General features: G+C 52.5%; 1 protein-coding gene across 1 annotated transcript in view; it reads right to left on the bottom strand.

The window, feature by feature from the left end:
* LOC146232748 (transient receptor potential cation channel subfamily M member 3-like) overlaps positions 1 to 16,282 on the bottom strand; it is a 95,756-nt gene that overhangs the window by 21,184 nt on the left and 58,290 nt on the right. Inside the window, 6 exon segments of the mRNA XM_084690011.1 lie at positions 2,621 to 2,671; positions 3,495 to 3,629; positions 3,726 to 3,826; positions 5,882 to 5,954; positions 12,256 to 12,379; positions 12,838 to 13,012. Of these exon segments, the coding sequence (XP_084546137.1) occupies positions 2,621 to 2,671; positions 3,495 to 3,629; positions 3,726 to 3,826; positions 5,882 to 5,954; positions 12,256 to 12,379; positions 12,838 to 13,012 (659 nt within the window).

Below are 16,282 nucleotides of genomic sequence, written 5' to 3'. Positions count from 1 at the left end.
AGCAATAGCCGCAGGTGAAACAAAAGGGAGATAGAAGCGCCGACGACAACATGTTCTCTCTCAGAGAGGCAAGAGCTGGGAGGCTATTGTCCTCACCCCCATCATCTTTGGCAGCCATCCGTTTTGAGGCTAGAGCTCATATCCTATTCCAGCCGATACAGCAAGCACGTGGGGATCGGAACCCCCATGGTTCCCTTTCAGTTGAGCCAATTAGCACACATCTACATCTGCTCTGATACCATCACCCGAACCCCCAGCCCCCCAGCCCACCCTCAGATCAATGGAACGAGGACGCTCTCCGTCTCATTTCCTCAAAGTGGCTGCAATTTGTTGCCCGTTATCCCGTCTAAAGCCCTCCGAACCCCACTCTCGAAGGCAACGCTTTGAAGTGAAGCGACTCTAAAAAGCTGAACCGTGCTTTTGTCTGTTCCCACACCGTTCCTATGGAGGAAACCAGTGTTGACCTTCTGCCGTGCAGTTCATGGTGCTGCCTCCCAGGTTACTCAGCCAGACCGAATCAACGGCCTAACCACAGCAACCAGGGGATCGCTGAGTTCGTCTGTCCAAGCGCCACCTTCAAATACGCCTGACCCCCAAGCTTTCAGCTGAGAACAAGCGGTTGTGTCTTATGAGTAGATAGAACTCATTATCCAACACAAACTGTAAAATGCAGTGTAGACTACACACCGAAAAGAATTGGAAAACCTAACCCCTAGGATTCCGCCCTCCGCACTGCTGCAAAAACGAGGTGGCGCTTCCTAGCTGCATGACGACGTTCTCAAACGACGGTCTACGCTCTCAATCTTTCATTTGAATTCAGTTGGATACTGTACACAGGGAACCGTACATTCTGTCTCGTAACCAGAACTCGTCATTTAACATCAACTGTAAAGTGCCATACAGACTACACATAAAACATACTACTTGTCAGTAGAGAGGAAGGCTAGGTTTTCTTTTTTTGAGGAACATCTAGGGTCTGTGTTTGGTGTCAAAGGTTAAGTCGAAGGAGGGTTGCTCCAAAACCTGCCTTGGTTTACAAAGGCCAATCGACATTATGATCCAATAAACAGCCTTTTGAACTCAACAAACGGTAGTAACAAACTGGTTTTGGAGATCAAAATAGCATCACCGGCACAAATCTTGGGTTTTCACTCCAGAGAGAGAACAAGGAGACAGACAAACAGGGGAAGCTGGTCGACCGGGTCGAGCCGGTCTCGCTAAAGCGCTTGCACTCTACTGCTGGGCACAGTAACACTAAAGGCACACCACACACACACAGCTACTGCTACTCCTGCACACAGCAGAGCAAGACAAGGAACGGGCAGCTCACACAGATTTAGAGAAGCCAAGATAGCCATGCATTGAGATTTGTTCCAATATGGGTTTGGGTGAGGGGTACGGAACACGGGACCTAGTCTTGGTTGACGCAACCTGTGTGTAGCGTGTGTGTGTGTGTGTGTGTCTCGTTTGACCTGAAACGTGTGTGCATCGTTCACTCTGCTCTCAGAGAGGAATGAAGTACTTTGACAGTTCAATGAATGTACCCCTACAGAGATGTTCTGTAAACCTGCTCATCAGCCACACTCAAACTAATGACACGTCTAAGTGCTCATGATTAGAGGCTGCTGTTTGTCTCTCCCTACACCCGGAGAAGGGCCTTCATAACGTAAGTACCGTGTGGTCCTTCGGTTGCATAACAACATGTCATCATTGACTACAGGCAGCAGAGGAGCAATAGGCAAGCTCTGCAATGGATGACGTTGATACGACATCGTACATTCAATATCATGGGTGATCAAATATAGTTGGTGTCAGATGTCTTGAAATGTGATCGACCAGTGTCAGAGAGGCACGTCGTCGGCATAGCGGGACACAGACCGACAGAGAGGGAGGGAGGAGAGTGGAGTCTCGGAAGCGGACGAACGGCGTAGAAGCCGTCGCCGGGGCACGTCCAACGAGTCGTACACAGTCACTACTGCGACAAGACACCCAACCGGGTGTGCGTTCCAGCGTGGAGTCGTTTGACAAATGTGGCTGTCACGGACTCGGGCTGGAAGTAATTTGAAGGCGAAAAGCCTAGTAGTGAGTGTGTACAGAGACTGATGGAGGGAGAGAGAGAGAGAGAGAGAGAGAGAGAGAGAGAGAGAGAGGGAGAGAGAGAGAGAGAGAGAGAGACAGAGAGAGAGAGAGAGAGAGAGAGAGAGAGAGGGAGAGAGAGAGAGAGACAGAGAGAGAGAGAGAGAGAGAGAGAGAGAGAGAGAGAGAGAGGGGGGAGAGAGAGAGAGAAAGAGAGAGAGAGAGAGAGAGAGAGAGAGAGAGAGAGAGAGAGAGAGAGAGAGAGAGAGGGGGGGGAGGGAGAGGGAGGGAGAGAGACGTAGACAGCTCTACACAGCCACGGCAGCCTGTGACTCCAGCTGAAAGGGAAAAGCGGGCGTCTATGTGGCGTCGCCGGCGTCTAACGACAACGGTGTGTCTGCTAACTGCACAGACTCTGCACACCGAAACGGAGACAAATCAAATCCAAAAAGAAACGGGCTACCTTTGCAAAAAGGCACTCAAGCCAAAGTCTAGGCAGTCCCACACACACACACTTACTGTGCACACGCGGGGATGGGCATACCTTTTTGACGTCTCGCACCAGATGGGAGAGTGTGTTGGATGGTCCATGTCTCTAAAAGAACGCAGGATGGGAGGGGGGCAGCCATAAGTACATTGGTAGGAAGTGGAATAAAAACTGTGGTGTAGTGTGTGTGTGCGTGGTGCAGTGGTGTGTGTGTGGTGTGTGTGGTGTAGTGGTGTGTGTGGTGTGTGTGGTGTAGTGCCGTGTGTGGTGTAGTGGTGTAGTGGTGTGTGTGGTGTAGTGGTGTGTGTGTGTGTGTGTGTGTGCATGGTGTGTAGTGGTGTGTGTGGTGTAGTGGTGTGTGTGGTGTAGTGGTGTGTGTGGTGTGTGTAGTGGTGTGTGTGTGTGTGGTGTAGTGGTGTGTTTGTGTGTGTGTGTGCATGGCGTGTACTGGTGTGTGTGGTGTGTGTGGTGTGTGTGGTGTAGTGGTGTAGTGGAGTGTGTGTGGTGTAGTGGAGTGTGTGTGTGTGGTGTAGTGGTGTGTGTGGTGTGTGTGGTGTAGTGGTGTGTGTGTGTGGTGTCGTGGAGTGTGTGTGGTGTAGTGGTGTGTGTGTGTGGTGTAGTGGTGTGTGTGGTGTAGTGGTGTGTGTGTGGTGTAGTGGTGTGTGTGTGTGGTGTAGTGGTGTGTGTGTGTGGTGTAGTGGTGTGTGTGGTGTAGTGGTGTGTGTGTGGTGTAGTGGTGTGTGTGTGTGGTGTAGTGGTGTGTGTGTGTGTGTGGTGTAGTGGTGTGTGTGTGTGTGTGGTGTAGTGGTGTGTGTGTGTGTGGTGTAGTGGAGTGTGTGTGTGTGGTGTAGTGGTGTGTGTGTGTGTGGTGTAGTGGAGTGTGTGTGTGTGGTGTAGTGGTGTGTGTGTGTGTGTTGCCAGGCAGCAGTACCGTGTTGTACAGCTCCTCCAGGCGGGACAGGGTGAGGAAGCGATGCATGCTGACTCCGTTCTCTATCAGCAGCTTGACAAAGTCCACTCTGTCCAGGACCAGAGCATCCAGCATGGACTGTTCTAGAGAACCCACCTACACACACACACACACACACACACAGCAGGTGCTGAGCTGGGGGTGGGGCTGGGTCTTAACAGGTGCTGAGCTGGGGGTGGGGCTGGCTCTTACAGGCCACTGCTGCCCGTAGATAAAGATCTGACTGCGGGCGATGTCCACTCTGTTCCAGGCCAGGGCTAGACTCAGCTGGTCTGGAGCTGAAGCATTGGCCCCTGTTAGAGAGAGAGAGAGAGAGAGGGGGAGGGAGGGAGGCACAGAGAGGGAGAGAGAGAGGCAGGGAGAGAGAGAGGGGGAGGGAGGGAGGGGGAGGGAGGGAGGGAGCCACAAAGAAAAAGCGAGATCAACAGTTGCACTTCTGACAAGCGCGCCTTATTGGTTCCACCTCTCCCATTAGTTCAGAATAATATGTTTAGGGACAAGCTGGGGGCTGGAATCTTTATCCAGCTAAATGAGAAACTAGGCTTCACAATGTGCTCGTTCCCTCAGTCTCTCCTCCTCTCAGACACATTTTTCTCCCTCCCTCCTCAACGCGCTTTTCCCTTCTCTACGCTTTCAGCTCAAAGACATTTGTCACACCGCGTGTGATAAATAAGTTGGTGAGGAACACTTTTCAGCGACAGGGACTAAGAGGAGTCTGCGCAGGGGCACTGCGTGATGGCTGGGTCGAGGCCTGTGGAGAATGACAAGTATTGCAGGGTCTTAGTCGTGAGAGCGATGACAGGGCTCAGTAATGCAGTCCCCTAATAGAGTGGTGTGTATTTAAAAAGGGGGGGGGGGGGGGTAGAGGGGAGGAAGAAGGGCTTTAATCACTCGTTTTGAATAACCCTCAGTCTCCTGACAGATCAACATCCACGAAAGTTTATGGGTGTTATTCACTGGCCGTGGACTCCTTCAGACATGTTTCAATTACCAGAGCCATCTCTTTACTGACCTCCTCAGAGCCATCTCTCTACTGACCTCCTCAGAGCCATCTCTCTATGGGACTGGACATGCTGTTCCTTTTCCCATTATTGTCTCAGTTTCTTCTCTCTCTCTCTCTCTCTTCTCTCTCTCTCTCTCTCTCTCTCTCTCTCTCTCTCTCTCTCTCTCTCTCTCTACCTCTCGCTTAACCCCTTCTGTCCGCCTATAATCTTTGCCTACGCTCTTTCTCTATCAAGTCCACAATATACAAAGGGAATGGCAAAGACTGTGTTATATAGAGAGAGGTAGGGTGAAAAGAGACAGTCAGAGAGAGAGAGTTAGAGAGAGAGAGAGAGAGAGAGAGAGGGAGAGAGAGAGAGAGAGAGAGAGAGAGAGAGAGAGAGAGAGAGAGAGAGAGAGAGAGAGAGAGAGAGAGAGAGAGAGAGAGAGAGAGAGAGAGAGAGAGAGAGAGAGAGAGAGAGAGAGAGAGAGAGAGAGAAAGAGTTAATGAGAGAGAAAGAAGCGAGAGACACATAATGGAAGACAGAGCGAGAGAGTGAGGAGAGAGAGACTCCTCCTGCATCTGTACTGTCACTCATGAATTATGGAGGATCTGTCTCGGGGCCGGAGCGGAACGCAGCCAATAAGCTGCTGTGCATTCTGAAAAAGGCCCCCGAGGGTCCCAGCAGCGCACACACGCACACACGCACACAGGAGTCGCTCCCCTCGCCCTCCCTAAGGATGCGACCAGGTCCGCCCCCTTCGCCGCCAATAGATGAAGCCAGTTAAACAATTCCATTAAGTGTTGGGCAGGTAGGCCTTCTGCTGGTGTAGATGTGTTGTTAGATGACCTTGGATGTGCTTTAGGGCTGTTAGCACTGGAGTGGATGATGGTTTAAAGGTTTTCTCTGGGAAAAATCAACCACAACCTGTGTGTAAAAACGACATTGTTTGATGTGTTTGAAGACGGGAGACCAGTCAAATGAGAACTGTGCGCTGGGCAAAATGCAGTGTGTGTGTGTCTGTGTGGGCGTGTGTGGGAGTTTGTGTGCGTGTGTGTTCCTCTTTCTTGCCTGACTGGATGCTTTTAGTGGATCAGTAATGGGGACAGGGAGAGAGAGCTTGGTAGGGGAGGGTGAATATATCAGACACAAGGCCTTTTGAACTACCAGAGAGAATTCCCTTTGGGGGTTAGTAAACTGGAGCCGAAGCACACAAAGGCTCTTTCTCATGCACGCACGCACGCGCACACACACACACACACACACAAACAAGCGCACGTGAGCAAACATCTGTGTGCGAGAGAGCAAGAACGCATACGCACACCCACGGAAGGGGCGGAGATCCCTCCACAGCCTCACGCTTACCTTTCAGCAGCGCGGTGAGGATGGCCAGATCGATGTCCTGGTGACCCTCAGACCCCATACGAAATACTGTTATCTGAGAGAGAGAGAGAGAGAGAGAGAGAGAGAGAAAGAGAGAGAGAGGAACCGAGAGAGGGAAAGAGAGAGAGGGAGAGAAAGAGAGAGAGTGAAAGTGACAGAGAGAAATGGAGAGAAGGAAATAGAGAGAGGGAGAGAGAGGACAGAGGAAAAAAGAGAGGCAAAGACAGAAATGGAGAGAGAAGGAGAGCGGGGAGAGAGAGAGGGATTACACCATCATACATCCTTCCATCATTTCCGTAACGTAATCATAACTGGTCTGCTCCTTTGTTTTGTTGCGTTGTAAATGAACGCATCGAGGCTTTTTAGCGTTGAGTCTTTCATACACCTCATCACTATTCCCACAGTACGGTGGATTATACAGGAGGCAGTTCGGAAGTGGTAAGCTGGTGACCGGAGCTTAGAGGAGAGGAAAGGAGACAGGGGGTGAAGGGGTGAAGGAGACACCACGGGACATCGTTCTTCCTGCTCACTTTGGAAAGTGCCGGATAAAAACCCGCCCCAACCTGGCACACATGCAGCCGGCTCCCAGCAGCGACACAGAGAGAAGGGGGGGGGGAATAGGAGGGAGAGAGAGGGGGAGGGGGATGAGAACGAGGGAGAGAGCGAGGGAGGGAGGCAAGCCGAGGGAGGGTGAAAAGAGGGAGGAACGCTGCGGGTCCTGCACGCTTTTGTCGCATGGCGGCGTGCGTGCGTGCGTGCGCGAAGGGCACCTTGACGAGCCACACATGAGAGACACGCGTTACGTACGCGTATTCCAGCACCCCCAGCCCCAGGGTCGCAAGCCCATCGCTCTAATGCCTCCGTCTCACTCTCGCCTCCTCCTCTTCCCCTGGTTCCATCCCCGCCATCTCATATCCAGAGCCATCTAGCCCACATACGCTTTGGCGGAGTGACCGGATTGTAGCTGGCCTACCTCGCCCCCCACCCTCCATGCTCCCCTTCCCACCCCCTTCCACCACCTGTGATGAAATATCGCACAGAAGCGGGAGTGTGGGGGGGTGGGATAATTCAATTGAATAATTCAGCGGAGGTGATTTATCGACAAATTCCCTCATGTATTATTTTTGCGCTGGCACAAGATGGCGGCTGTTGTCCCTCCAGAATTGCTTGGTTTTCTCTGGGGGCGGTAAGATGATTTAAGACCTTGGGTGTCCCTTTCGAGTGTACAGTAGCGTTCCTAATTGAGAGTGTGTGTGTGTGTGGGGGGGGGGATGTTGGTCTGTAGGTGTGTATATGCATGTAATTGCCTTGAAAAGGCTTTTTCTCCAGGTGAAACTGCAGAGTAAATGGGATGTGATGGTATCGATCCAGGTCTTCATCGGCTGCATGTGGACGGATTGAACTATTATTGCAGAGTGGGTATGTGCCTGGTGGTAAATGTGTGTGTTTGTATCTGTGTGTTGGAGTGTGTGTGAACCTGGAAGTGTGTGTGTGTGTGTGAGTTATAAAAGGATAGTGGGCTGAGGTGGATTGAGCAATGCCTGTTTATTGATGACCTTGTGTGTGTGTGTGTGTGTGTGTGTGTGTGAGATTGTGTGTGTGTGTGTCTATGTGCGAGTGTGTGTGTGGCAGGCTGTGGCCAATATGCAGGGCCTCTTTTCTGCCCCGCCAGTTCAGCATGAAACACCCAAAGCAGCCATGTGCACAACAAACCAATCATTTCATCACGGTGTGCATATTTACGTGTGTCGTGTGTGTTGTGTGTGTGTGTGTGGGTGTGTTTGTGTTTAAGAGGGCACAAACTCCTTGCAAAAGGTTAATGTATACCAAGCTGCAAGGCAAACAAGGTCTACATCCCATCGTGATTACACAATCAATGTCTGTTTGTGCGCGTGGAGCTCTGACCTTAATGCCACACAATCAGTCCAGTCCGCCTCGACGGTCACCGGACTAATCACGACTATTAAGATCCGCAGACTGAGAATCCCTCCGCCCCCGCCCCCCGGGCATAAACACAGAGCCCCCCCAACCTTCCACCCCCATCCCCTCCCCCCTCCCCTCGCTCTGCTCCAGCTCCTCCCCCCCCCCTCCCCTCCCCTCCCCCCCCAGACAGTAATGATGATGGATTCCGGGGGGGGCACGGAGCCAAGGAGGATGATCGTATGCAGCTAAAGCGATTGTACTGTGGCTTGCCCCATCCCCAAGGTGACCCTGCAGAGCTACGCTAGTTAGCATGGCCCGGGCTAGCCCATGGTCGATGGATTGCTCCATCTCAGTGGGATTCGAGGGGGGGTTTGGAGGGCTTTGGGTGAGTAAATGCTGGAATAGAAATGAGGAGCGTCTCCCCCGGGCCCCCAGCCTTCAGTACATGCAGTAACCCGCGGGGGAGAGCTAGGCCAGATTGCTGCTTAGCTACTTCGAACGGTACATGTGTACTTTTCGGCGCCATCTCCATGTTTGCTGGCAGAGCTGACGGCAGAGCCGGCAACGTTTATGGAACGTTCCATCATGTGCGCTGAGCAAGGCGTGACGGTCTGTCGTCCTCCTTTCTGACACGCGTCACTTCAAACTGGCTGGAGAGAGGGGAGGGGAAGGGGGGGGGGGGGGTTGAGGGAGTGGGGGGGGGGCTTATACATGTGTCCATCCCTCTCTACTAAACTGAGTGAACATTGGCAAAGGGAGAAAGGGTGGAAAATAACAGAGAGGAGAGAGAGAGAGAGAGAGAGAGAGAGAGAGAGAGAGAGAGAGAGAGAGAGAGAGAGAAAGAGATAGAGAGACACAGCGAGAGAAAGAGAAGGAGAAGGAGAGCGGCTGGTAGGAAAGAAAGAGGGAGAAGAGAGGGAGAGAAAGAGAGAGTGACAGAGAAAGTGTGAGAGAGAAAGAGAGAGAGAAAAAGAGAATGAGACAGAACGAGAGAGAGGGAGAGCGAGGGAGGGAGAGAGAGAGAGAGCGAAAGGATTCCGTTTGATCATGTGTTAGTGCATATTAAAACACTTGATGCGCTTCGGGATCAAGAGATGCTCTTCACGCCCAAGTGGCTGGAGCAGACTGGAGGGCATTCATCTTCATTTAGGAGGGAAAAGATCCCGCGCGCACACACACGCGCGCACTTCCTGTGGAAAACCCTGCACTCGAAATCTCCTGTCACTCACCACCAGGAGTGTGGCCCAGTATGTTGCAGAACCTAATTATGTCATTTCTGGCAACCTTTCAATCTGTCTGCAGGTCTGCCCACCTGTCTGCCCTTCCGCCCACGTTTCGATCACTCGATTGGCACACTGTATGCCCTCTGTGCCCATAGGATTTGGCTTTCTTGATGCAACATAACACCGTTCCCTGTAACAAAGACAGCCATGGGTTGAAGACAACACCAGGAGTAGAAACATGGCTCTTTCTTGTCTTCTTTCTTATCTCCTCCTGTGGTTCTTCCTTGTCAGCGAGGCGGGGTAACGTATCGCGCTCGCGCTTCATCTTCAAACATTAATGGGAATTAAACTTATAAGATGTATTCGGCTCTGAATTATTCATCTGAGAAGGCTGCCAGGACACTTATCCCACGCGTGCGCACACGCACACACACACACACACACACACACACAGCTCCTCCACATAGTCCGGAGGACTGTGAGGAGGAAAGACGCAGAGCGATGCTTCTCACCAGACAGAGAATACAGGGACACAGGACTTTATCTCAGTTTAAAGACTCTCTAGCCTGGGAGGAGGGGGGGGGGGGGGGGAGGGGAGGGGGGGGGCGGAGAGTTGGACAGGGGGAGGTGGGGGGTTTCTTCTCCCTGGTGGGGCTGTGCTCCTCTGGTATTGCAGTTACGACAGAAAAGAACCCCCCCCCCCCCCAGCACAACTGCAGCACAGCACAGCGATGGGATTGGGCATCATATCAAGAGGCGCATACCGGGAGGAATTCTGTCTGGCTTCCTTCCTGGCTCTTTCACTGCCTCTGCAAGTGTCAAACACAAAGGTCTGGCTCCTGTGGCCCTAGGTCTGCGAAGGGCAGGTCAGTTGTGACTGTGTGTGTGTGTGTGTGTGTGTGTGTAAGAGGGGATCCCTGTTGGAAGCTGACAGGCGGAAAGCGAGAAGGTTGCCAGGCCAGGGAGGAGAGGGGAACAGGCGTCCGTATCCCGGGGCAGAGAGGTGAGATAGACCCCGAAGACAGTTTGTGAGTTCAGATCCAGTCGGTCCAGCTCATCTGGGACCTGTCAGACTCGGAGCTGAGCCGGTACGATCGAGGAATGGCGCAAGCACACGCGCAAAAACACACCCACACACACACGGCCTTATATAAGGGGGGAGGAACCAAGTTAGGCGCGTGGGAGTTCGGAAAAGACGCAGAGTCTGTCTGTGAGACAAACACAGACGTTCTGCGGGGAACGTCGACCTCCGCTGAAAGGGACCGTCTCAGCCAGAGGGAGCCTCGTTACTCAGGCAACTCACCACGGCTGCCGGGCCAACAGACCGTCAACATCAACCGGCACGGTGCATGATCCTCCCCATGGCTTTCCATGGGCCCGCCCCCTCTCACCGCGGGAGAGCGCCAAACGCTTTGTGGCAGCGTCGCGAGATGCCGACCTTTCCACGTCTTTAGGTTGTCCAAGCGGTGAGGCGAGTCCTCGTTCTCCCGAACTGGCACGACGACGGGATGGGCTGGACGCACAGTACAGGAGTAAAGTCTGAACGCTACAGTCCATCTGTCCCCCTTCTCCCCTTCTCATTGGCTCTGCCGAGCTCTGATGTTCGTGCAGCAGCCTATGAAAGCCAGCTACCCCCCCCCCCCCCCCCCCCGTGTCCTAAAGCACAGCGTGGGTAAAGCACAGGGGAGGTCTGCAGCGATTGTGTTTATGTGGGCTCGACAGCTGTTTCTCACGGCTTGGCGAGGCGTTCTGGAGTTCCCTCCATCCGAACACCCATCAGTTATCGTAGGAAATCCATCCCACCCACCCCACACACACACACACACACAACTCTCGAAGCAATCCACCTACACACTCCACACACACAACTCTCGAAGCAATCCACCTACACACTCCACGGCCACGACCAGAAACTCGCACGAGGCGGGAAATTAGGACATTTGTTGGCGTGTGTCTCTGAGGTGTGTGCGTGTGTCTTGAGGGCGTAGGGTCTGGTTGTTCACGCTTGTGTCTGTGTGCTGTGCTTGTGTGTTTTGCGCGTCGCTCCGGATATACATTTAGCGTGTACTACCTATAACAGCATGCAAATGTAGGCCACAGGCGTGACAGTGTGAATCCACTGAGAAAACAACTGACGACAAGGAATGCAAACAAGCTGAAGAATCCTACCCAGGGAACGACAACACGAAAACACACGTGGGGGTTCATTAAAGGGCGACACAAATTCAGAGGAAAGAAACAAGGCAAGCACACACTGTCAGCTAAACAGCCCTCGTTTCTGGTCGCTGTGACGATATGGGAACGACACGAGAGCTTGTTAGTATTTTCCTTCCTTCCTCACTCGTGACATCATGTATGCAACGTTTGTTCTGGTTGGACGCGAGCGCAGTCGACCGGTAAATGAAGTAACCCGAGTGTTTGTTTGATGCTTGGTGCCCGTGTGTGTGTGTGCCTGTCTGTGGCTGTGTGACCACGTCTCGTCTGTGTGTGTGTGTGTGTGTGTGTATAGTGAGTGTGTCTCCGTGTGGACCCGTGCATTCGCGCACTCATCTGTGTGTGAACGTACACATCGTGCAGCATCGTACGCGTGCTTCTCAGTACTCGGTGATTACAATTTGATTACCATCATCATCCACTTACAGTGAGAAAATGAGCATCGGCCTGTCGCCCTCTCTCACGAGGGCTGCTATGTTAATGACACCGTACGGACGCTGTGGGTGGGTTTATAAGTGGCACATCTCCAAACTGGGGGGAGACAAGTGCAATAATCAGGGTGCCGGTTTCTGATAGGCTGAGGCCGATGGACAGGGTCACCTGTGTGGGTGACATGGGAGAGAGAGAGAGGTAGAGAGAGAGAGAGAGAGAGAGAGAGAGAGAGAGAGAGGGAGGGAGGGAGGGAGGGAGGGAGGGAGGGAGGGAGGGAGGGAAGGAAGGAAGGAAGGAAGGAAGGAAGGTAGGAAGGAGGGAGGGAGGGAGGGAGGGAGAGGGAGAGGGAGAGGGAGAGGGAGAGGGAGAGAGAGAGAGAGAGAGAGAGAGAGAGAGAGAGAGAGAGAGAGAGAGAGAGAGAGAGAGAGAGAGAGCAAGTTGTTTGTTCCGGGGTCCCATGGCTGTCCACCACCAAAGCACGACAGGAGAGGAGGGATCCAGGATTTCAATCCCTCCCGTCCCTCAGAGCACACAGAGAGTGACCGTCGCCATTGCATTACTCACCAGCTCCTTCTTCTTCATGCACTCCATGAGGATGATGAAGAGGTGCTGGGCCTGGGTGCGGCTGTACGTGAACGTCTTCTGGATGGTCACCAGCAGCTGGTCTCTCAGAGACTCGTTTATTATCCTGCCCAGGAGGAGGGAAGGAGGACAGGAGTTTATTAGGAGGTGGATGACCCGGAGTGTGGTTAGACCCTTTAGCACAGGGCCATCTGTTGTTTGTCTCTCTCTCTTGGATGTAATACAACCCGAACGAAACAGGGTTCCGGAACAGTCTCTCCCGAGATATGGGATTATTGATTTTACGGAGACACGGCAACTTGAGTTTTTTTTATTCTGTGATTTAGTTTGTTTGTTTTAGTGGTTTCGCGATGATGGGAACATGAAGTACTTCTATTACGTTTGTCGTCTCCCATGTGTCCAAAATGCGTGTCGAGACAAAATGCCTCCTCTTAAAAAAACGAAACAATCGAAATCCGATTCCCACCCATGTCTTTACGAGGTCGGGGGCCGGGGGGGGGGGGGGGGGGGGGTGATGCCCTAACCCTAACGTGAACCCTGACCCACACCCAGTCTGCCACGCACCCTCCCTCCTCCGAGTACTTGTGTCCGAACGCCAGGATGTCGGAGGCTCGTCCGCTGCCGTCGCACACCACCACGGGCACCGGGGGCGTGTCCCTCAGGTACTCCAGCACGATGGAGATCACGTTGGGGCCGCCCTCCACGATCAACGCCACCACGGGAACACCCTGGCCAATACCTGCACAGGGAGAGGGAGAAGAAAAGAGAGAGAGACAGACAGAAACAGACAGAGAGAGAGAGAGAGAGAGAGACAGAGAGAGAGAGAGAAAGAGAGAGACAGAGAGAGAGGAGAGAGAGACAGAGAGAGAGAGAGAGAGAGAGAGAGAGAGAGAGAGAGAGAGAGAGAGAGAGAGAGAGAGAGAGAGAGATGAGTTAGGTGGACGATGAACACAATATATAGAGAACAACAATCAGTCATGGATTCCCCCTCTGAGATTGGAAAATGCAGAGGCAGTCTGTACGTCTGTTTGGCTGTGTGTGTGTTTGTAGAACTCCCTAACCTCTCCAGGTGAAGAGACATGTCTATCTCACCTTTCAATTAAGAGCCACTGGAAACGACAGGAGACAAGAGACAGGAGAGGAGAGGAGGGAGAGAAGAGCAGAGCCCAATGTGGATGTAGGGAGGGGGGGGGGGGTACTGATCGTGTTATCGGGGCGGTCATTACGACCTTTCACAGGTGGGGCCGGAGTTGGTGTGGACTCGTACCTGGAGGAGAAGGGCTGAGCAGTGAGCACAGGAGACAGGGCTAACGTCACGACTGAAACTCATACTCCTCTCTCCATCCTGACCTTCTCTCTCTCGCTCTCTCTCTCTCTCTCTCGCTCTCTCTCTCTCTCTCTGTGCAAATCTATCTATACCCCATCCCTTCCCTCCCTCGTCTGTCTCATTTGGCTCTCCTCTGTTTGGATTGTCGCTCCCAGTCGTCTCCCTCCCTCCCTCCGCCCCCCCTCCTGCCTCGTTCTCTCTCTCCTCCGCCACGCTCTCGTGCCGTGAGGGGGGGGGGGGCAGGTGTGCCCCCGAGCCACGAGTCTCGCCTCGGCCACAGGTGACGTTACGTGAAGACTCACTATTTCAGGGCCCCTCGCCGACTTCAAAGCCCTGCCACGTCACCCTCCCCTCCCCCTCCCCGTACGTCGCCAGAGGATGACTGGGCGGGGTCTCCTGGAACGCTGTCTCACGCTCGCTTCCTCGGGTCTCTCGGCTCGTTTCGAGGGGGGAGTGTGGAAGTCGTGCCATCGCATGTGTGTGTGTGTGTGTGTGTGAGAGTGTGAGGGGAGGTGAGAGCACAGCTGGGACATGGTTAATTGGAGAACTCGGAGACACAATGGCACATAGACACTCATGCTCTCTCTAACATATCTTTCTCTCCCTCTCTCTCTCTCCCTCTCTCCCTCTCTCTCTCTCTCTCTCTCTCTCTCTCTCGCACGCCTCGATTCTGGTTCAGAGAGCAGGTGCACAAACGTACCCTATATTTGTTTCGCACAGTGGTGCTATAAGCAGCTGAACGTGCTGTACAGGAATCACAATGAGGTCACAATGTTAACTGGACTGTTTAAGCTATTCCGGTATGGAATCTCCACTCTGTAGCATCCTATAGGAAATGCTTAAACACCGTGGGATAATTGTTCACAACGATTATGCTAAACAGGACAAAGCAGAAAGATCCATGTACTACTTATGAGTGGCACAGCGCTTTACCCTATGTCCTGAGAGAGGACACTGAGATCACAAACTGTACAAATGATGGGCTTTCAACACGGGAGTCAGGTGGCTGAGCGGTGAGGGAATCGGGCTAGTGATCTGAAGGTCGCCAGTTCGATTCACACCAAATGACGTTGTGTCCTTGGGCAAGGCACTTCACCCTACTTGCCTCGGGGGGGAATGTCCCTGTACTTACTGTAAGTCGCTCTGGATAAGAGCGTCTGCTAAATATGTAAATATGATTTTCTGAAGCGCCGACGAGACGACTGTCGGGGAGGTGAGTGGAGACATGGAGAAGAGGTCACTCATGTGCAGTCAGCAATTGGTCATTTTACACAGCAAACCTTTTCCTCTCTGATGGGGATTTTGCACAAGACGCAGCCCATGAATAATTCCATCCGTGAAGCGGTGCCCTGTCACATCAAGCTGGCGTGTAGCGTCTTCGCCAGTGCTCATGTGATGTTTTGCCAGCGAGCCCTCACACTTTGATTGCCAATCCATGGAAAGCTTTGCTGTGGCTACTGGGTCAGAGACGAGGAGACCGTAACTGGAGCAGCTGGATGTCTCGGTCTCCCCCTCTCCCCCTCTCTCACTCTCCCCCTCTCCACCTCTCTCACTCTCCCCCTCTCCCCCTCTCCACCTCTCTCACTCTCCACCTCTCCCCCTCTCCACCTCTCTCACTCTCCCCCTCTCCCCCTCTCTCACTCTCCCCCTCTCCCCCTCTCCCCCTCTCCCCCTCTCCCCCTCTCCCCCTCTCCCCCTCTCCCCCTCTCCCCCTCTCCCCCTCTCTCACTCTCATTATATGTGTGGAAACTGCAAGAGCAGCTCGGATCTAAGACGGATTCGAGAGACTGCAGATAGAGTGCGGCTAGTCTGGTTGGTTATATGTTTGAGATCTATAACTTCACTTGTAATAATCACTTGTATTATTGTTTTTGTTGATTTTATGTAAGGCACCTTGAGCTGCAATTCCTGTATGAAATGTGCTATATAAAGTCTTACTTAGGCCCTGTTTACACAGAAGAAAAACGCATATATTTTCATGCGGTTTGGCCTTTCATTTACACAAAAACTGAGGTTTTTATCATTTCTAAAAACTCCGGCCGAAGTGGAGATTTCTGAAAAATCCGTTTTTCTGTTTGCGTGTGCACCAGGTTAAACTGTTTTAGGTTCTCAAACGTCACAGTATGGGACTGAAAAAGCATCATGTCATGTGAGCGTCCTGTTTGTAGTGTAGCTAATAGGTACGTTGACTTCCTGCATCGCCGGCGTCGCCTGCAGCTCGGCTCACTTGAAGCAGCCAATGGCATTGTCAGCTTCAAGGCAGCCGGCTGTCGGCACCGCCGGTGCTGCATGAAGTCGAACACAATTAGCGTAACGGGGTCATTTATTTGTGAAAAGCGTTACATTTGTGAATGACGAAATACATTTGTGCATCGCATTTGTGAATCATTCAAACCAATGAACCTCGCGCCAGAAAGGTAAAGGAAGTGGATCGTGTTATTCGAAGTTGTTGTTGATTTTGAAAGTTCTGATTGGTTTGCATGGCTTTATCCTCCACATTACACTGCCGTATACAGGTTTGGCATAGTTAGGATGGCGCTCGGGGGCGTATATGCGGGTTCATGTAAACAGAAACATTTTTGAAAACGTACTTGTGTGTAGGAGGGGCAGAAATATTTGTTTCTGTAAATACCCGACTGTGTACACGTGGCCTTACTTACTTACTTAGGGGAGACCCCTCCC

This window comes from Hypomesus nipponensis, chromosome 24, assembly GCF_054491055.1.
Source record: "Hypomesus nipponensis isolate SF chromosome 24, ASM5449105v1, whole genome shotgun sequence".
Taxonomy (NCBI): Eukaryota; Metazoa; Chordata; class Actinopteri; order Osmeriformes; family Osmeridae; genus Hypomesus; species Hypomesus nipponensis.
Note: the sequence above shows the minus strand (reverse complement) of the source record. Positions and strands in the feature narration are given on the sequence as shown.